This window comes from Natator depressus, chromosome 27 (assembly GCF_965152275.1).
Source record: "Natator depressus isolate rNatDep1 chromosome 27, rNatDep2.hap1, whole genome shotgun sequence".
Taxonomy (NCBI): domain Eukaryota; kingdom Metazoa; phylum Chordata; order Testudines; family Cheloniidae; genus Natator; species Natator depressus.
Window position 1 is genome coordinate 6,274,940 of NC_134260.1, and position 22,256 is coordinate 6,297,195.

At 42.9% G+C, this 22,256-nt stretch overlaps 1 protein-coding gene across 5 annotated transcripts in view; it reads left to right on the forward strand.

Annotated features, from left to right (window-relative positions):
• The first annotated feature begins 4,098 nt into the window (after positions 1–4,098).
• TLK2 (tousled like kinase 2) overlaps positions 4,099–22,256 on the forward strand; it is a 53,007-nt gene continuing 34,849 nt past the window's right edge. For 2 of the 5 annotated variants that reach the window (XM_074940689.1, XM_074940691.1), the window contains exons 1-4: positions 6,165–6,250; positions 16,447–16,518; positions 18,934–19,003; positions 20,172–20,215. In XM_074940689.1, coding sequence (XP_074796790.1) covers positions 6,170–6,250; positions 16,447–16,518; positions 18,934–19,003; positions 20,172–20,215 — 267 coding nt within the window. In that variant the 5' untranslated portion in view covers positions 6,165–6,169. Of the gene's footprint in view, positions 4,223–6,161; positions 6,251–16,446; positions 16,519–18,933; positions 19,004–20,171; positions 20,216–21,535; positions 21,632–22,256 lie in introns of those variants that run through there. The other 3 variants (XM_074940692.1, XM_074940688.1, XM_074940690.1) reach the window with 3 other exon arrangements.

Consider the following 22,256-nt stretch of genomic DNA (forward strand, 5'->3'; position numbering starts at 1 on the left):
TCCCGAGGAAGAACACAAGTACCCGGGAGCACATGACAGAAAACATGGAGAAATTCGCTATTGAGACAAGAGCAGCAGAGCAGAGTTGCAGTGGAAGCGGTGAATGATGACGATGATGGTTAGCAGTCCTATTGCACTCTCTGCTGACAGCAGTATGGCATCTGCATAGAAAAAAGGTGCGAAACGATTGTTTGCCGTTGCTTTCATGGAGGGAGGGGCAACTGACAACATGTACCCAAAACCACCCGCGACAATGTTTTTGCCCCATCAGGCATTGGGATTTCTACCCAGAATTCAAATGGGCGGCGGAGACTGCGGTAACTGTGGGATAGCTACCCACAGTGCAACGCTCCAAAAGTCGACGGTAGCCACAGTACTATGGACACACTCTGCCAACTTAATGCGCTTAGTGTGGACATATGCAATTGACTGTATAAAATCGATTTCTAAAAATTGACTTCTGTAAGATTGACCTAATTTCGTAGTGTAGACATACTCTTAAACTGTGAGCCACAAGCCAGCATGTTATACAGGGAGATACCTAAGCTAGCCAACGGGAGATGCTGACCAGAAGGGGATGTGCTAAGCCATGCCCCCTCTCAGAGGTAGATACAAAACTAGGAGGGAGTCCTTGCCTTATAACCCTTAGCCTGTGGCTAGGGTACCCCCCTTTCTTCTGAGGGGGAGAAGGAATTTGAACAGGGCTTTGCCACTTCTCAGATGAGTGCCCTAACTGCCAGGCAATGGGATATTCTGATGTGAGGTTTCCTCAATCCCTCCTCCTATTGAAATTGTTCCCGTTTAATGAAAAATTGAATAATTAAATATTAATTGGGGCTGAGAAATAGTTAGAATGACTCTACAGTCTAGCAGTTGGAGCACTCACCTGAGAGGGGCTGCAGACTGTTCAAATTCCTTCTCCCTCTCAGGAGGAGCGAGGACTTGAACCAGGGGTCTCCCACCTACAAGGTGAGTACACTAGGCTAAAGGTTAGAAAGGAGCTCCTTCCTCTTGTTTTGTGTGAGCTCACCTGAGGTAGCTTCTGGGCACACCTACCACATTGGGTCCCTGCATATGACTTAGATGGCAAAATGCCTATCTTCCCTGCTTTGTGAATTGCACTGGGGCTTAAGCAGGAGATAGCCGTCTGGGTAACTAGCGTGAAGCAGGAGTGCACATGCCCAGAGCCAGAAACATGAGCGCCTAGGTTCCTTTTACTGCAAAAACTTAGGGGCTGAGTAAGTTTAGGCGCCTACAGGTTTAGGACAACAGCCAAGCAGGAGTTTTGTGGATCACAGTGGTGCCTAACGGAACTAAGTACCTTTGTGGATCACACCCACAGAGCTAAGTACTCTTAGTATAAAACGAAAGTGCAGCTTGTCGCATCCCTCACTCTTCCCCCAGGGGCTCCACATGTTGAACAAGTAATATGAAGACACTGAACCCTAAGAGGCTCCACAACTGAGGAAAAGCAGCACGTGGAAGAAGAGCAAAACCCTAAATCTCATCAAAGGAACAAGCAAAACCATACTGAAGTGACCACATCCATCCCACTACATGACTCAAGGCTGCTGGTATAACTAAATAGCTTTATAGAGAGGTTATTGGATCCTGCTGGAGTTGGCCTGCTTATTGATACAATTCTCTCTTGCTGATTTTAACTTTTCAAATGAAGTTTACTTATATAACTGAATGTTAACTCCAAATGTCACTAAACTGTGGTCATTAGTTCCAATAATGTGGATGGCTTGAGAAACATAAGTACTACAGAAGTCTCTTTTTAGAAAAGAACTTTCAAAATAGTTTTTAGAGATCCCTGTCACTGTTTATGTCCCCATGGTGCATCTCTTGGTGGGAGGTGAAATTTTGCTGCTACTTCCTCAGATTGGATCTCCTGCTGCAAAATAGGTTAAAGCACAGGAAATGCAGTTTACGAGAAAAGCCAGACATTTTCAAAGTGATTTGCAGAGCAAGTTTCCCCCCTCCCTTCCTCAACTTACCGATTTTAACCTCTGTTAAATTAACCATTTTAAAATAAAATATTAGAAATTTCTTTACAGTGCTGCAGGTCCCTGCCTTTTCTTGTGCGTTCAAATGGGATCTATCATGCCCTTAGTCCTACTCTATATCGTCAGATTTGCCAAACTGGCAGAGATTCCTGTTTGACTGTACATTTCTCTTTACTCTATTTGCAGTAAAACAAGTCTGACTTCAGTGACTGATTCTCCTTTGACATGCAGACATACTGACTAGAATACCTTTTCCATTACATTATGATTTTGGAAGGCAAATCTTTTATCCAAAGCCCCAGCAACTTCCTTTCCCGTCTTTAATCCACGCCTGCCTCCACTTGGACAGGCATGGCCACTTCCTTTCTGAAACCTCCCCCCCCCCCCCCCAATTTGTTTGCTTTTCAGAAAGCTGATTCAGCCTTAAAGCAGAGAGTTGCTATGCCTTTCAGTGGCACTTTACATTCTCTCTGACGATGCCCCCAGGATTTGGAAGAAAAGGGAATAAAAACAAACTACAAGGTAACCCACCACAGTAACCAGCCTAGTCCTTGTAATGTTGGCGTTTAGCAAGAGGCAATTGCAAGAGCAAGCCCCTGGCTTTAACAGCGCAAGGGAAGACGACAGTTAACATAAAGTAACTTTGTTTTCTTCGACTGCCCAGTGTGCTTTTTTATGTGCAATATCCCATATTTAATCAGAAGCTTGTCAAAAAGATTTAAGAATCTTTTTGGCTCCTTGGGGTGGGGGCATGCTTGTTTTCTGCTGTCTTTTTCTCAATTCCCCAGAGGCACAATGATTGGGAGGTTAGGGATGTTCTGTATATAAACCCTTCCCAACAGGCCCCTTTGCTCCTCACCGGGAGGGAGTCATTCCGTGGGGAAGAGAAGACTGTCTTTGCAAACAAGGTCCCTTGTTGCTCAGGAAGAGGGAGGAATTCCCTCTGGGTGGAGATGGAGAGGAATTTTCCCTTCACGCCACAGGGAGTCAAGAGGAAAGCAGGGAAAGTGGATTCGTGCTGATCATCCTTATGCATCAGCTCGTCTCCTCCCTCTGTGCCTGGTCTGTTGCTGCCAGTGCTCATTGAAAGCCCCCTCTTGGCTGGGGGAGCAAAGCACCCTACCCCTGAGTGTTAAGCATATCAGCCACCTGCTTTGCCCCCCAGCAGCAGTCTTGCAGTTCATTGGAAGGTGAAACACCCTGGGTGGGTGTAAATCTCCACCAATCCCCTCCCTTCTGCACTAATCCAATTCTGCTGACCCCCAGCCCCAACACTCCCCATGCAGGCGGGTCCCCTTCCTCACAGCATCCAGAGACCCCCATCCCAGACACTAGCTCCTTCACTTGGGGCAGGCACTAACCTCTCACTCTACCGAACCCCTCCTCCATGATGTAGCCCCTCCCCTCTACACTTGACCCCACTTCTCCTATCAGGTGCCCTGGCCCCCCATGCACACTCCTCTCCACCTGCACAAACTCCTACCCCCTCTCAGCCCCATGCACGGCCCCTCCCAGCCCCCATTAGCCCCTCCCCTTCCTGCATTCACCCCCCACCCCATGCACTCGCCCCTCCCAGCACTGACCTCCCCTCCCCCCCTCCCGGCACTGACCTCCCCTCCCCCCCCAGCCGTGCAAATCTCGCGAGAGAACACGCGCTTTCACTAGTGTGTCTTTGCACCAATCGATCCCTATCGGGCCGGGCCGAGTCGGACCAGGGGGCGGACCCGGCCGCACCGACACCCGCCCCACCCCCACTAATCGCCGACTAGTCGGGCTGACCGTGCAGGGAGGGGGGTGCCCCGGATTCTCGTGCCCCCACCTGCGGCTCATCGGAGCCGCCCCCCCCCCTTCCCCGGGGCCTTTGTCCTCTGAGACCGTCGCCGCCCCCCTCCCCGGTCTTCGCGCACCTTAGCCGGGAGGGGAGTCTACGCGAGGCCGGGGATCCGCGGCCTCCCCGGCGCGGGCGAGGGGTTCGCCCCGCTTCCCTCCGCTCGGAGCCGCCGAGCTCGCGTGGAGCCCGCTGCCCACAGCGGCGGGGCGCCTGGCTCAGGAGAGGCCGCGGAGCCGCTCCGGGCCTCCCCCTCCCGCCCGGGTGGCCGCAGCAGGTTCCCCCCGCCCTCCTCCTGCCCCCGGCGGCGGCGGGATCCGAGCGGGGCCCGGGGAGCTGCTGGGCCGGGCCGGAGGGGAGAGGAGCGGCGGGGGAGCAGCGCCAGGTGAGAGCCGTGGGGGGCTAAGCCCCGGGGAGGGGAGGGGGGGCGGGGAGACGCCGCTGGAGGGGCCCCGGGGCGCGGCCCCTGCCCCGGGGGACCGGGGTCAGCGTGGCCTGAGGGCGGCCGGGCGGAGGCCTGTGTCCCGGGCGGGCGGGCGGGGAGCGGCCTGGGCCCTGACGGTTGCTAGGGCGCTGCTGGGATGGGGGAGCGCAGGCCCGGCCCCGGGGGGGACGGGGGTAAGCGCCAGGCCAAGGGGCCGGCGAGGGCGGGCCGGGGCCGGGCCCGGCCTGTGGATCCCCGGCCTGGCAGTTGAGGTGGTAGCTGGCTCGGGTGAGAGGGAGGCCGGGAGGTGCAGGAGCCGCCGCCGCCGCAGCAGCTGGGATCTGGGGGTGGGGGGGAGGCTAAACTCATCCTTGTAAAAACATGGTCCCCAATGCCAGGCAGGGCCCCCCAGCTCCTGGGAAACACTGAGAGTCTGGGCTGCCAGCAGCTCTCACCCAGGGGCATCCCCGAGCCCTGGGAGGCCGATAAACCCATGGTGTCAAACCCCTATAATACTCAGTACCCCTCTGTCCCAGCCCATGGGCACTATGGGGCTGGGACCCCCTGTCCAGACGGTCCCCAGGCCACTCTGCACCCTTATTTCAGATGATTGAAGTATCTGCATCTTTGTGGGCTTGCTTCGCTGTCATCCCACTTCTCCCATCTCTAGCTTTTCTAATTTCCAAACGAAAAGAGACCACTGACAGCTTCGTTAAATGCAGACCAGAGGATTTGATTAACTAGACGTCTCAATTTGTTCGGGGGTTTTATGGCTTGTTCAGGGTCTGAGTGTGTGCGTGGAAAATGCCCCCCCCCCCCCCCCATGGATTCGCTCAGCGCCTTGGAACTTAGATCTGCAGCATTTAGAGGAAATGAGATTTATGGGGACAAAATGGACAGTAAATTGAAGGAACAATTGTATGGTGGCTTTTCTAGAGGGCACTTGCTGCCCTTCAAGAACTTTCCATGGAGCATATGATCTTTATACAGCAAATCTATATTCTCTCATTTTTTTCTGTCTTTAGCTTATGCGGAGAAATGAAACTGGAACAGATATTTCTGGAACTTACCAACTTGCTCAAAATGCACTTGGCAAGATGTGAATCACAGTTCTAATAAATTCTGCAGTTCCTCCCTTTTTTCCCCCCCAATTAACTCTCAAATTGTACATTTCAGGAATTAACCCAAACTACCCAAGGATGTGGTTTTTTTAAACCTTTCATATAATGGCACCAATTTTAATGGATCACCTGGAAGTACCCAGAAGCATCCAGCTATATGGGAGGAACTTGCGTGCTAGAAGTATCTGGTACATTGCCCAGTAAAGGGAGAGGTTTTAAAAAAAAGTGTCCTTCTCTCCCTCCCATCCCTTTCCTGGAAGAACCCAGGTTTTGTGTCTGAGGTTGTTATCCCCAAACGCCATACAGCTACCTTTTTGCTTTTTTGATGTCTAGTGCTTTAGGGAGTGGCAGAAATAGAGAATTGCAGAGGGTGAAGGGTGTCTTAGCCCTCCGGTAGTCAGAAAACTCTAAAGACTTCAGCCATGAACCCTCCCTCTTCTCTGTTTCCTCTGCAACAAATTTAACAATCTACCCAATAGGAGAGGGTGGAATCATTGTTAGCAATAGAACTGGGATTATTCAAATTAAGAAATTTCCAATAGCTGGTAATAGTGGCAAAAGATGGAGCTCTCCAGAATAGGCCCTTATTAAAATAATAACAACTTGATGGCAAGTCCCATTTTACTGCATGACCATTTTAAATCTATATTGCATGACAGAAATTATTTGTATACAGTCACTTGGTACTACAACTATTTTTGTGCATCATCAGTGCCACGGAAAATACGTTCTTTCCCTTTTCCTTACGTTGCGTAATATGGCATAATTTTCTCTCATAGCAGCAGAAATGATGGAAGAGTTGCATAGCCTGGACCCACGACGGCAGGAACTGTTGGAGGCCAGGTTCACTGGAGTAGGTGTTGCCAAAGTGAGTAAAAGTACCTGTGATAGCAGGCACAAATCTTGACCTATTTTGCACACCGCAATTTTTTTTTTTTTTACATAAGTAGTGCTGTTCCACTAAGGGAAAGTTGTTCATTATTAGTTTTGTTTTGTCCACTAACTTATTTTAAAGAGTGTGTAAAGAGGAATGTACAATACTAAAAATAGTATGAGGCATTTGCCTCTGTGTGCATAGACACTACAGTGTGTGTGTGTTTGATTTGTAATGAAGGGTTAGTTTTTAAGGTTAGCTCAATTTTTTTCAGTATAACAAAGGTCATGCACCACATCATCACTTCTTTTGGAGGAGGCAGTGTAGCTCACCTCTTTCCTATCTCAAGGGCTTGTTTGGGAACCGAATATGAGTAGCTTAGGTGGACACAGTTATGATGAACTTACGTGTAACCAGGGTTAAGGCCATTCAATTCTTCTTTGAGAACCACTGAACTTATGTGAGCTCAGTTATATTCAACTAAAATTTGCTTATTCAGCGGTAAGCTTGCATACTCTTGGGTTTGCAACCTACTAGCAAAATCCTACCCTTCTTTTAATGTATGACTTTGTACCTGATCAGTAGATGCATTTCTTGAGTCAGGCATTCAGTAATAAGTTGTGTAACTCTCATCCTTTTGTGTGTATAGTGTGTTAGCTCCTGTAGTATTGTCTCTCCATTTCTCCCACCATTCTAGTTCTTAAGATGACAGTGGAACAGTGATAACGTTCCAGTTTGCACACTTTACACACACTGAGTTTCAGACCGTATCAAGCTAGAAAGGAAATATAACTAGATAACCTGTTGCTATAAAAGGTTTAGCCACCTGTTAGAATCATATTGGGAAGAGGGAACTCAGTAGCTGATTTACCTTTCTCTTATGAAAAGTACAAAATAAATACATCAAAGCTTGGAATGGTGCTATCCAAGTATATATTTTGTTTCTGAACTAATTTATGCAGCAGTTGTATTATGAAGCCCTGGAAACAGATCAGTAAGTAAACAGTTTGCAACTTAAAAGACGCTTACTAAGGCCTGGTCCAAACTTAAGTTTTACTTTCAGTTAGGTATGTGATTATTTTTTTTTTTTTTTAAACTGAAATAGTAATATAAGTAAAAACCCTAATGGGATGCAGTTTTTCTGGTATGAAGATGACTTGTACTGGTATAGTTATTCCCCTTCTTGCATGGGGTGAGCTATGCTGATACATTGTGCCCATGCTTGAGCGGTGGTGGTGTTGGTGTTGGACCTCTTTAACTATACAAGTATACAAATATAGTTAAAGCAGTGCAAATTTCTAGTATAGACATACCCTTAGATTGTAGGCTTCTTGAGGGCAGGACCCCAGTCTTTTTATATTCTATAGTGCCTAAATACTTTGAGGAGAGTGTTAACTTAGGAAGCCGCTTCTTACAAAGAGATAATTTTAAGGAGATCTAGGAAACTATACATTAGGAGAAAAATGCCCTTCCACTGTTCAGGTTAATATTGAAAGCTACCTTGCTAATTCTCATGCCATTGAACCATAAGTTGATGATCTCTCTAAAGAGAACAGGTTTCAGAGTAGCAGCCGTGTTAGTCTGTATTTGCAAAAAGAAAAAGAGGACTTGTGGCACCTTAGAGACTAACACATTTATTTGAGCATAAGCTTTCGTGATGAAGTGAGCTGTAGCTGTAGTGTTTCAAAGTGAGCGTGTTTGGAAACCCATGATATGGTTTTTAATAGACTTAAGGAAGATTTTCGCTCTCTCCAGTTGGGTGTGGAAGGAAAGCCACTTCAAATGAGTTAGTGCCATCTAGTGGGATTGGCACTGGCCTCTTGGGATGGAAGGTATTCTATTGCTGTTTGTTGCATAAAAGGAAGAAAGTAAATGTAGTCTCAGATGCTTTCCTATTGGGTGAGTAGGCCAGGCAGCTGTAACATTGAATTTCCTGCCTTTTATTAATTTGGCTTATTGCTTGGTATTTATTCATAAATATAAAGCACAAATCAGGCCTGTGCAAAATAAACAAATGCTAGTTTGTATTCTGACTAATAATTACAGCATATATAGGTTTTTTTACTTTTGTTCACTTGCAAAAATTCAAAGGGGAAATAACACCGTTTGTAAGAGTGTTTCTACCTGAAAACCAGTGTGGACTTGCACTGAATTTCCTCAGCCTCGGAAATTAAAGAACATGCCTTTTTAGAAACTCTTGAAATAAGTGAAATCACAGGTGCAAGAAAGCAGTGTTTCTAGGCAGTTGATGGAACTCCATCTACATGAAACAACCATGTAGCTAGACATCTTCAAAGCAATGGTGACTTGTTGGACACCTAGCATTGCTATACAGTTTAAATGTATTCCTTTACCAAATTCATGCCTATGTTGATTCAGGAAGGTCTTGCTTTGTGAATTCCTGACATGAGCTGCTACTTGGTTACTTATTTAATAGCTCACATAGTTTAGGTTTCATTTAGCAAATGAACAGTAAAGTTCAATTGTGAGGCATACTTCTAACTAAACCTCTGTTTTCCACTTTGGGTCAGTCAGTGTTGAAGACAAGCCGTAGTTTGAATTCCTGTGGATAACATTTAGTTCTGTGTCTTCTCTTCTGCATTACCTTCCTTTATCTCACTGTTGGTAAGATGCAAAGTGGGATGGTTCCAAAGGATTTGCACCATTTCAAGGTATTTGTACGAGATATGAAGAGGGATAGCTAGTTGGGGGTGAGAAAGTGAACATACACTCCTGCCTTCATCATTCAGGCTAAATCAGGACGGATCATTACTGTAACATACCTGTCATCCACCAGCCTGCTATTGGGAACCAATGTCCACAAGTTAAACGTGTCCCGGTTCGCTTTGTTGCAGCTGTGCTGATTCACTCGCTGTTAGAAAAAAAAATAGTAAATTTAAAAACTGCAATACTTCAAGACAGCACTGACCCTCTTTATTTGGCTATAGTAATTATCTAGGTCCAAATGTGTACACTAGAATTCAAGAAGCATTGGTCTCTGTCTGTCACTACTGTCTTTGAATTTGCATGTAGGGTACAATAAAGAGGGACATGGAAACAAATACAGCCTGAATAGTGTTTGTGTTGCAGGATATCTAGATAAAAAAAAAAGTATATTTGTTTCCATAAAAACAAAAATATTTTTCAACCTGTTTTTGCTTTGTGAACCCTGTGTCTATCCAGAATTGCGTTTCCTTTATCACCAAAATAAACTAGACCGCTCAGTTTTAGTTGCAAAGTTACCAAGTAGAGGACTGAAAGTTGAATAGCTGCATTTTTTCCTCAGAGGGAAATAATGATATCCCAAAAAGTTATCTACCATGTAATTAATGCAAACATTCATAGAGTAGGAGTTCTGAGTTATATAAATGGATTCATCGGCTAGCAAAGGAAGTGCCTAGGGTACTTTGTCTCCTTTTTATCCTGAAAACTTGATAATTATTTGGATGGATTTGAAATAAATAATAAGTATATATAGCTACTAAAGCACAGAAATGGAAGTCAGATCTGGGTTCTACTTCAGCTCTGTCACTGACTCAGTGTGACCGTTAGGTAAGTCACTTGACCTGTTTCTGCCTCAGTTTTCCCATGCATAAAATGAGAATACAACCTTCATTGCTGGGAGGTAGTGACTGAATTAATCAGTGCTTGTAAAGCACTCTGAAATTTGTAGATGAAAGCTGCCATAAAAGTGTGCAAAGCATTAGCATATGTCTATGCTACGGACACTATACTGAGGTTTTCCTGTCGCAGGAACACCAACAGTGTAGGAACAACGTTAGCTCAGTTGATGGAAGTACTCTTCTGTTGACATAGCTGCGTCTACACCAGTGGTTCTCAACCCGCAGCCCTATCAGCACACAACTGCGGCCCATGTGACATCCTCAGAGCCATACAGGTAGTATACATATTGTGTGGATGTGGCCTGCATAACACAAAGAAAGCTGCATACACGACCCAGAGCGGTAAATAGGTTGAGAACCACTGCTCTACACTGAGGGTTATGTCAGCATAACTATATCAGTCAGGGGTATGGTTTTATCACACCCTCAGCAATGTAGCTATGACAACAGAACTTTCAAGTGTAGACCAAACCTGAGAGATTGAAAACCAGGCAACTAATGAAAAGTGAGTCAAAGTTGTAAACTTACCTACCTCTCAAACGCAGCGGAGGTGACCTATAGAAACTTTGTTGGTAGCATATTTATCTTTTTAACTGGATGTTTGGAAAGGTCCAGATTTAACCAGTATTACAGAAGTTTCAAATATCACTTGTGTGTGAAGGATGTCTTTCTTATATAGAGATAAATAAAGCATGAAATAAGGAAGAATATTTGTGAAACATGTTTCATCTTAGGGCTGGGCTACTTACTAACTAGCACAAAAGTAATTAGATCAGCTGTAATTCACACCTTTTATTAAGCATCAGGGGGTAGCCTTTAGTCTGTATCCACAAAAACAACAAGGAGTCCGGTGGCACCTTAAAGACTAACAGATTTATTTGGGCATAAACCCACTTCATCGGATGCATGGAGTGAAAATTACAGATGCAGGCATTATTATACTGACACATGAAGAGAAGGGAGTTACCTCACAAGTCGCACCTTTTGGTTATCTTGGTTCAAATGTGTGTAAGTGACCCTAACTTGCAATGGAATTGGAAAGGATCAATTGTTTGCATTTAAAACTGAGAGAACAATTTATATAGCCCCTTCGCTTCTCTGTGGACTTGCAGATGTGGAAATTGCACAGGTTTGGGTCACCCGAGAAGGATCATCCTGGTTCGGTCTAATCAAGTGTGCTTCTGCAGTTGAGTTGACAGGAGGTTTTAGCAGAGGTTGCTATTCAGAATTATTCTCTGTGACTCCCTGTAGACTTCATGTTACCTTTCACCATGAGGAATGCATCCACTACATTCAAGCAGATGGTAAATGTAGTACAAATAACTTTGGGCTAGTTCACTGTGGTTGAGATTGATGAGAACCATCTAAACCAAGTTGAGAGGATCACATATAGTGTGTTGCAAATTGTTGTTTGATGTCCACTTGGAGGTGGCTGAGGTAATACATTTATTTCACATTGGGGAATGGATAGACTTAAGCTGGAGCCAGACAAGGTGGATGCTGTTCATAGAATCATAGAATATCAGGGTTGGAAGGGACCCCAGAAGGTCATCTAGTCCAACCCCCTGCTCGAAGCAGGACCAATTCCCAGTTAAATCATCCCAGCCAGGGCTTTGTCAAGCCTGACCTTAAAAACCTCTAAGGAAGGAGATTCTACCACCTCCCTAGGTAACGCATTCCAGTGTTTCACCACCCTCCTAGTGAAAAAGTTTTTCCTAATATCCAATCTAAACCTCCCCCATTGCAACTTGAGACCATTACTCCTCGTTCTGTCATCTGCTACCATTGAGAACAGTCTAGAGCCATCCTCTTTGGAACCCCCTTTCAGGTAGTTGAAAGCAGCTATCAAATCCCCCCCTCATTCTTCTCTTCTGCAGACTAAACAATCCCAGCTCCCTCAGCCTCTCCTCATAAGTCATGTGCTCTAGACCCCTAATCATTTTTGTTGCCCTTCGCTGGACTCTCTCCAATTTATCCACATCCTTCTTGTAGTGTGGGGCCCAAAACTGGACACAGTACTCCAGATGAGGCCTCACCAGTGTCGAATAGAGGGGAACGATCACATCCCTCGATCTGCTCGCTATGCCCCTACTTATACATCCCAAAATGCCATTGGCCTTCTTGGCAACAAGGGCACACTGTTGACTCATATCCAGCTTCTCGTCCACTGTCACCCCTAGGTCCTTTTCCGCAGAACTGCTGCCTAGCCATTCGGTCCCTAGTCTGTAGCGGTGCATTGGATTCTTCCATCCTAAGTGCAGGACCCTGCACTTATCCTTATTGAACCTCATCAGATTTCTTTTGGCCCAATCCTCCAATTTGTCTAGGTCCTTCTGTATCCTATCCCTCCCCTCCAGCGTATCTACCACTCCTCCCAGTTTAGTATCATCTGCAAATTTGCTGAGAGTGCAATCCACACCATCCTCCAGATCATTTATGAAGATATTGAACAAAACCGGCCCCAGGACCGACCCCTGGGGCACTCCACTTGACACTGTTAAGCTAGTCCACTTCACTAAACAATGTCAGATGAGGGCTTTCCTAAGGGGAGTGGGTTACTTCCATCGTAATGTAAGCAAATACAGCTTGACTGCGACCCTTCCCATGGTTCTTACAAAAAAGAAAATGCCTGACAAGCTTGTGTGAGTTGCCAAATGTGAGCAGGCTTTCAAAACCCTTAAGGAAGATTCTTGCAGGTCAGTAGTGCTTTTGCAGCTAAATTACAATATGAAGATTGTGATGTGGGCCTTGGAGCAGCACTGTCGGGTGAATCACAAGTAGGAAAGAACACCCTGCTTTTATATCATCAGGAAATTGCTTCCTCGGGAAGCAATGAATACCATTATGGAGAATTGCCTTGCCATTGGGTAGGCCCTCCAAAAACTCTTTTTATTTAAATGGCGTATACTTCAAGATGGCGACTGACCCCCTATTTCCTTGCACTGGTTACACTAAATGAGTAGACTTAAGGCAAAACTTCTCCAGTGGAGTATTCTCTTGAAACAATACTCTTAAATTAGTCATCTGTAACACAGCCAAAAATGCAGTTCCGTTGGACTTCCTAGTAGCAAGGAAGATCCTGGGCAAACTTCTCCTGATCCAAAAGTGACAGCAAGGAATTGGCAAGTTCCTTCTTGAGGGTTAATTGACTCTACAATACATTGTCACCAGACTTTTATTTTGTTTTATATACTCTGTGCCAAGTGTTGTTTCCCTGCTTTCTTTGATAAGGTCTTCTGTCTTCTTTGGATTAATTCTGTACCTAACTTTAGTATATTTTTTAATTTTAAACAGTCACAGGATGAGTGGAAATTAAGTGCTGTACATTTGCTCTTATGTCAGACACATAGAGCTAAATAGGAAAAAACAGGAATGAATATAGGAGTTGGAACTACATATAGTTAGGATGGGGGGAAAAATCTAATATGTACAGACTCTTACTGTTTATCTAAACCTGTTGCTATAAGTAGTTTTGGTAAGCACTTGATTTCTTGTGTCACCAGGAAGATTAGTGGGTGTCTGATTAGATGACTTGGGGAAACTCAAGTAGCATTGTGAGAAGAGATTTAGCTGAGAACTTCACGATGTTCTTAGGCTTTCTGGGTCATCAGAAATCTTCACCACTCCTGTTTAGCATGTATTCTAGTGGTCAGAAAAGGCAATGTGCTGTAACAGAAGACTGGGAGTCAGGAAACCTGTGTTCTATTCCAGAGTCCTTTGCTGACTTGCCTTGTGATACATAAACCAGTTGTTTAACTTCAGTTCCTTGTCTATAAACTATGGTTAAAGCTTTGCAAAGTATTTTGAGGACCTAAGATAAAAGGTACTATATAAACCACTAGAGGAGGGTTTCACTGAGGAACACTTTTGTAGAGACAGGCTTCGATACATAATCTTGTTCCCTGTTAATCATTGTTCATCTTCTAGGGCTGCATTTTAAATACAGTGTATCTTGCTATTCATGTAGAACTGGAGGCTGAGTGTTCTTTGATTTTGGCCGTGGTATGGGATAGAAGAATGGACTACTTGTTCATTCTCTTTCCCTGGATGATATTGGTGTTGGAGGCATGAGGATATTTGTCTCTTGTGATTTCCAAGAGGAGTGCTGCTTTGAGAGAAGCCTCATAAAGAAATTAAGGTAAAACTAAATTCGGTACCGCATTCTGAATTCTGTCCTTCAAGAAACTGATTAGAATTGAATAACTATTTTGTTGATTTGTGAAGCAGACTCAATTCCAGCTTGCTCTTCCATAGCTGTACCTAGACCTTAATTAGACCTGCCATGTTCAGATGCAGAATACTTATTTCTGGTGATGGTGTCAAAGGTCAGAACAACACTGCATGACTTTCAGATTCCATGTTGAGTTTTCAGGGTGAGCAGTTAGGAAAACAACTTTGTTAACTGAAACTGAATAGGGTTGGTCTATGTACATCATTGAGGATAATTACACATCTGACATTTCTAGAGACCCTTTTTCTGACTGCCCACAGCCTACATCATATTATCCCTCTGGGCTTTCCTAGTATACAAGTCAGTGGGATGAAATGTAGAACCTCCTTAAACAAATGAAATATCCTCCTGCAACGTGCCTTGAAAAGCTCAAATGTGGCATTTTAGGAGCAGCTGTTTTCTGTTGCTTAATCTCCATGAGTGAAATGGAGGCAGTGAGATTGTGGAAAGAGTGGGAAGAACGTTCACTTTCATCTTCATAATATTAGAAACCCTTAATGTGTCTGAGGCAGGGCACAAATCTGAGACACTTCTGTACCTAATAAGCTTTATTAAGGTGTAGAAGCAAAGCTTTAACATTGTACCAAATGCTGATGTCTTGATCGTACTGTTGAGGTTCAGGTTCATAAAAGGAAATGATGGATTTTAGAGAACATCATTTGTGAAGTTTATAAACAAGCTTTTTTACATGGGCAAAGAGATTAACCTTTGGTCACTACTTGCCATAAGTGCCATATTAAGTTTTACAGCCACATGAAGGCTGTGTCTGTATCTAAGGTTAGCATTGGCACTTCTGTTAAATCCTGTTGTCAGGGGTTTATCACTTGGTCGTTTTAAAAAATGCACCCAGGTGGTAATTGGAGTACAAGTCTGTCAAGAACAACTTACTGTGAATAAATGTTTAAAACCAGTTAAATTTTAAATTGTCATGTGTTTTGGGGGGGAAGGGAGGAATCCATTTTTTTTTATTTTTTTTTAAAAGCTTGAAACCATTTTTTATGCTGATAAATGGTTTTGGGGAGGCAGTAAAGGGCCTTATTTTGAACTTTTGGGTTCTGACTGGGATGTATCACAGCCTTAACTTTATTTAAACATAGTGCTGCTAGTACTCCTGGAATATTCTGTATGTAAAGCTAAGGTGGGGGGAAGGGTTTCCTCACAAATCTGGCTTGGTCATGCTGTTATTTCAGCACAGTCTCCATTTCACTCATATGGAGAATTAACTTGGTATAATAATGAACTACTATGATGGTGCCTCTTCTGTGATGGCGTATCAAAGCTCTTGTTTTTGGGTGCCTCACAAGTAGAGCAGATATAGCTCTTACACCAAGGGAGGAGGTTTCTCTTGGCCAGACAGTGAGGCTTATTCTTTCAGTGAGCAATGAGGTGGTGGTAACGTTGAAATCTACAATGCTGCCTTTACACTGTTCCGGTTGGAAAATATGCTTAGTGTTGATTACCCTTTCTACTTGCTAATTAAAATCATCTTGTATCTTAAGCCTTTATATGCTGTTGCAACCCAACCCACCATCCTCCAGATTTAAGGGGTGAAAAGGAGTAAAAACAAAACCAAAAACCCCACTGGAGGAGTGGTTTTGTCCTGTCACTTCTCAGTAAAGATTTTGGATCGTTAACTATGAATCTTGATTTTTATGTCTTTGGAAAGATAGCCTAACTAATTTTCAACTAATTATTTGTGTGAGGGTATTACACCAAACTGCAACAGTAAACTTGCACTCCAGTTTCCTTTTAGATTGGATTTACTGCAGCCTTTGGACCAGATTTACAAAGGTATTTAGATGCCTGATGTTGCAGATAGACCACTAATTGGCTTAGGCACTTTTGCAAATCCCACTAGGTGACTATCAGCATCTTTTGGTGCCTAAATACCTTTGTAAGTCTGGCCCAAAGACTGCTTTCGGACGCTAATTTTTGGTGTGATGGGAGCAAACGTCTCTAGTTTGGGGTCAGTCAAGGATGACTGAAATAGTCTGGCAAGAGAAGTTCCCTGAAATCTCAACCAGTACCACTAACACATGACAGCAGTAATAGCCAGCTTGCCAAATGGAAAATACCTTTAAATTCTTAGTGCTGGGTCAAGCAGATGCTTGCTGGAAGAGCTGCTTTGCTTTACTGTTCAGCAATTCAAAATGTTTTCTTTCACAAGCTAATTGTTTTAGACCTTTACTAATGTTACCAGGGTTGTTAGAATGTGATGTTACAAATGGGCATGAGAATGTCATTGCAAAGTGTTTTAAAGGCTGAGCTGAAACTAAGACATGTCCACAGCTTTCTTGCCTTATATGAAAACTTTGTTTGTGTTTTTCCACCTGTAGGGTCCATTAAATAGCGAGTCTTCCAATCAGAGCTTGTGCAGCGTGGGCTCTCTGAGCGATAAAGAATTGGAGGTAAGCAGCCACTGTTCCTAATAGTCATCAGTTATAGGTTAAACGTGAACAGGCTAACAAAGCCCAGAATGAATTACATGAGCTGGAGATGAAGATTTCCTAGTTCAGGGCTTTTGTGTGGAACAGGTTACTAGAAGAATCTAGACTGAGTCCAAGTCGTATGGACGTTAGAGCATCCTGCAAGGCCCAGCTAGTTAAGGTTTTCTCATCATAACAGGTGCTTTTCTTTATTAAAGATAAAGGAGAGTGGTTTTACTGCAGTTAGAATGGTGGTTTGTGAAACTAAGCCCTCAATTGCTGTTATCAGTACTTGGTGGCTGTTTTCAGTTGCAGTTTTGGGCAGACCAAAATAAAAGGGAATCTGCTTGGAAAAGTCCAAGTCTTTACCCACCCTCCTTCGCACTTTATGTACGTGTGAAGTTTTAGAAATATGTACAAGAAGATAAGGGTTTAGATAAACTGACATGTAGAATGAAAAGGAAATAAGGCATGGTAGTATTGCATGCTTCCTCGTGGTTACTTTCAGTATATTTGGATTAAGAACTTCAAAAAACCAGCTGAAACAACGAAGTTGAACTGCAGTTACTTTTTAATTTAAATTAAGGTTGCCAGTTAGTAGTGCAGGATCTAAATTTAAATAGTTTGTTTAAACCCACAATAAGATAACTTCCTACTTCACTTACCAGCCAAGTGCTGAGTTTTGGATCATATTTCCCCTTTAATACATTACAGTACAGGTATCAAGTATCTGATGCAGTCAGTACTGTAGGAATACACAGTATCTCGAACTCTGGACTTGACAGGTAAGTAAATTAGGAAATGGTCTTCAATTATTTGAAGATCATGAGTATTAAATATCTACATATTTTTGTTTTGCTCTGGCTTTACAGTCTACTTCTAGTGAGTTTCACTTAGATTAACTAAGGCGATCCAGTTGTCTGCCACTCTTCACTTTTCAGTCTGTGGTGTTTTAGCAGTGGATAGGTGATCTTATATATCCTTGTGCAATTGGGTGAATGCGAATGACTACTTAAAATTGAATTTGGTAATTTAAGGATAATATGAAGCTAAAATACACTTGCATTCTCCTGTTATCTTATTGACACTGTTATAGAGCCTTTGGAATCACTATTGCACTAGGGTATTTGTGAGATGCTCCTGTCAGCAGTGGAGTGCAGAGTCCTTTGACTTTGTATTGAGTCAGCAGTTTCTTGTACCAATATTGTATCTACATAGTGGCCAGTATCAAAATGTTGTCAGTGAGGATCTGTTCATTGTACTGATGTTATCATTCTATAAAGTAGCACACAGGTACAGTAGCTACTCTTCGTGTTTTTTTTTTTTTTTTTTTTTAAAGCACCAAACCACCGTTTCTGCCCTCCCACCCCAAACAAAACCAAACATCTCCATTAGGGACTGCTGGGCTGGCATGTTATGGCCTCCTCCATTCCCGTAGATCTTAGGTTTAACTTCTGGCTGTGTTAGCTTCATTCCTTTATCTCTTCAAAGTGGGTAGGTTGGTTTCTGTGTTTATTGTGTGGACATCAGTTGCTAAGAACCATGAATCTTAAGTTTGCCACAAAAGTTTTGGCCAAGATTTCCCTACCCTTTATTGTGCAATGGGCACTGTGGCTTTCCTCCTCTGTAGTTCAGTGGTGGCTGACATGATGTGTAAACATATAGCCTGGAAAAATTTTGGGCCCCTTTGGGATAAAATGTATGTGATAGAAATGACCAGTTTTTTCTCTGTAGCAACTTTGATAGGCTTTTTCTAATACATAGAACTTCAAGTTTTGTTTCCTTGTGTCTCACTTTGTTGTGAAGTCCTGCTGAAGGAACACTTCACATAATGTGTAAATGATTTTTCATGTAACTTATTCAAGACAGCACCTAGGTACTAAGAGCACTAGAAATCAGTTATTGAATGGGCTGCAGTCAGTTGGGTGGGATTTTCAAAAAGTGCTAAAGTGACTTAGGAGCATACGTCCTATTGAAAGGCAAAGTAAACAGACTGGGCCCAATTCCCAACTGTCCTGCATTTTATGTAGCCATTTAGAATAGTGAAAAGTGGGTGTTAAACACCGTTGTTCTGATTTGATTGAATTTTATGCTCCATCGGCAGCAGACTAAAAGACTACATGATGTACAGGGCAATGGAGAATCAGTCCTACTATGTCTAAGATAGAAAATAATCTTTCCCTGTTCCCACCCCCTTCTGATTTCTGACATGTTCTCTTATCTTTGCTGTGCATAGGTCTGAAGGTAGTCTCTCTCTAAGTACTGAGTGCAAAAACTAATGCACTTGGGAACTGGAACGACCATTGGGGACCTGCAGCCTATTTATTTAGTATTTTGGTCATTTTTTAAATTCTGGAATAACAGCAGAAATGTTAATTTTGAAGTATTTTTTAACAGACTCCTGAGAAGAAACAGAATGACCAGCGGAACAGGAAAAGAAAAGCAGAAGCATATGAGACCAGTCAAGGTAACCCATTCTTCTGACCCTTCACAGGATTTCCGACCAGCTGATAATTGGCCTCACTTTTTAAAGAGTCGTGGTGTCTAAGGAGAGTAATGGTTCATCTCAGGGGTGTGTCAGGCAGCTTATTAGGAATTTATTTGAAGTACTTGCAGTGATCGTGTAGTACTCCTTTGGGAGTCGTTGTTTCCATTGTAAGAAAAACATTCAGTCCTACAACAACTTACTGCAATATTTGTGTTTACTTCTAAACTCTAGAATTCTTATTGGAGATTTATGATGGGGCCACCTTGCACAAGGAGAGACTGGATGTGGGTCCTCATATGGGTTATGTGAATATCCTGTGCTTAGTCACATGGGAACGGTCTGCAGCTGAAACCTTTCTCATTTTTGCTGTGCTTCGAAAAGCTTTCGTTCATTTTCTACATCTTGTTCCATGTAACATTGGAAACCTACTTTAACAACCAGCTAGAGAACAAGTTGTACTCAAAAGTATAAAACAGCAAATGTCGTCTTAAAGAAAAGAGAGTGAGTCTGATTTCAGTCCGAGCTCTCATGCTCCTCTTAGTGGGTGAACATTAGGAGGATGGAAGGAATAGTTATTCTGGAAATAGGAATCTGCTCCTACAACAAAATAACAGATTCTATGGATAGTAGACTGTACCTATAGTGTTTGGAAAGAGAGGTGGAACAACAGTTAAACTTTAATGAATCCATATTAAATCACCATTATCTCTCTAGCTCTCATAGAATGATTGTGGGAGGCTTAATGTACTCGCAGTGAGTACAGTAAATTATGTAAAGGCAAAAGTAGATTGTGTATAGTAAACTTTATTATGCTGTTACCTTCAAGGAAGCTTTGAGAGATCCACATTGCACACTGTGAGAGCAAATATTTCCCTTGTTGTTTGCAGAGAAACAAATGTCATCTAATTGGGTCTATGTCAATTTTGGAATTAGTCAAACTGTCAACTCTCCTAATTTAAAAAAAAAATGTGTAGGGATTCTAATCCTGGAACTAACTATTGCTGGGTAGAAGCTCCTCTTCTGTACTAGGTGCTGTAAGAAGCACCTAAGGGTACATCTTTATTTACGGGAATAGGTTTCTCGAAATGGCATCAGATGTTTACATTTACAAATCAAGTTTTGCCTTCCTTCTCTGTTTCCCTTTCAGGAAAAGGCACGCCTAGGGGACATAAAATTAGTGATTATTTTGAGGTAAGCCTACTTAAAATTGAATTTTCAGAGAAATCTGTTCTTAAATCCTTGTTTGAGGTATCTTTTTTTTTTTTTTTTAATGGAAAACTACACTGTAACTTAAGTTACTCTCACCACTGCATTAAATCATAGCTTCTGGTGTAAGTCATTCACTGTATCAATCTGATAGGCTTATGAGTTTGATTAGGGCAAAATATTTGAATCTTGTTTCTAAATTAAGCTAATTTCTATTTCTTTAATTTAAACAATTGACTGACCAAATGTTATAAATAGCAATCACTTAAAACCGTTTTGAAGCTGACTTCTATTGGGATCTGAACCTTGCCTCATGAGACTGAGCCCCCTTTTGGCAAGCGCACTGCAGTTGTATTAAAAGCCCCAGTCCTGCAAAGGGGTCTGCCAATAGAGTCCCATTAACTTAAGTAGGACAGATCCTGTTCAGAGTTAAGCAGGATCTTAAGTCTTTTCAGGATCAAGACTAAGAAGTTAGCCCCACTGAGAGACCAGCTCCAAGCACAGAATGGAGATATCAAAACAGTGATGGGTACCTCTAAAAACTTTAAGAAAACTCATTTAATATATATTCTTGGCACTTTTTTCTTTCCAAGCATGTACAAACTAGAACTTGTTACTTTTTTCATCCCTAACAACTTGTTCTTCACTTTATTCTGAGTAGTTAGTTGGCTTGGAGTTAGCAGTGCTTTTGCTAGCACCTCTTCCTTACTGTCTTCAGACATTGCTGAGTTAAAGCATGGCACAGTCCATAGTACAGGAACATAGGAACTTCCATACCAGATCAGACCAGTGTTCCAGCGAATCTGATACCCTGTTCCTGACTGCAACAGATGATTCAGAGCAAGGTGTATATCTTCTTCTCCCCACCCCCTCACATACATGCGTGTGTACAGAGTGCACAATTAGATATACCTGCCATGGGGAAGATCTTCCTAAACCTGGATTGTTAGAAGTTGACTTATCCTGAACCATATCCCTTGATTTAAAATAAGAAATTATATCTAATGTAGCTGTGGATATTTAACCATTGAAAGCATTCACAATCCCCTCTTGGTATTATGGGCATAATAGATAGAGTTTGTGCTCATTTTCTTTTGTAAATGGCCAAACCTCAGTCAGTGAATTTTTTATTTTTTGTTGTCTTCAGTGTCCACTAAAACAGGTTGCTAGGGCTTATAGGGAAGGTCTTTATACTTTAAGATAAATATGCAGCTTCTATCTCCTCCCCCCTCCCCCTCCACCCCAAATCTTGCTTAAGCGTAGTATCTTTATGAAGTGATTGATCATATGTATCTTTTTGGTCAGTTTGCTGGGGGAAGTGGTCCAGGAACCAGTCCTGGCAGAAGCGTGCCACCTGTCGCCCGATCCTCGCCACAGCATTCCTTATCCAATCCCTTACCAGTAAGTATTCCCTCTGAGGAAGGTGCTAAATGATGCAGTGGATATGCCCCAGACAGGAGATTTTTTCTGAACAAATAGGGCAGAATGTTACCACAGTTATTGAAAGGGACTTGGATTTTGTTTAGTCTCTGAATTAGATTCAGTGATCCTTCAGTCTATACAGAGCTAATAAACTGGATCATAGCTGTAAAACCAGCTGTCCAGGGCCTGATTGTGGGCATGTTTGTTTCCAAGGAGCTAGTCCAATCTTAAACAGTTTATCTTACATACTTCAAACCCCAGATGCCATTTCTTGATACAGTATAGATGAGTTCTGTCTTAAAAGGTTGTGGATTGGCCTATGTTCCTAGTAGTAGAAAAAGTAAAAACTAACATTTTCCATTCTGTCATTCTGATTACTCTGCTTGTCTGTTGCATCCCTCTTCCTGCACAGTTTTGTCTTGTCTATTTCGATTGTGAGATTTTTCCAGAGAGGGGCCCGGCTTTCAGTGTCTGCATGGTGCCTAGCTTAGTGTTATCTTGCTCTTCGCTGGGGTTCATAGAGCTGCTGAAATATAAATACATCCTTGTTAGTGCTGAAAAATATTTTATTCCACACTGATTTTTCAGATGCTTGTAGCTTTTG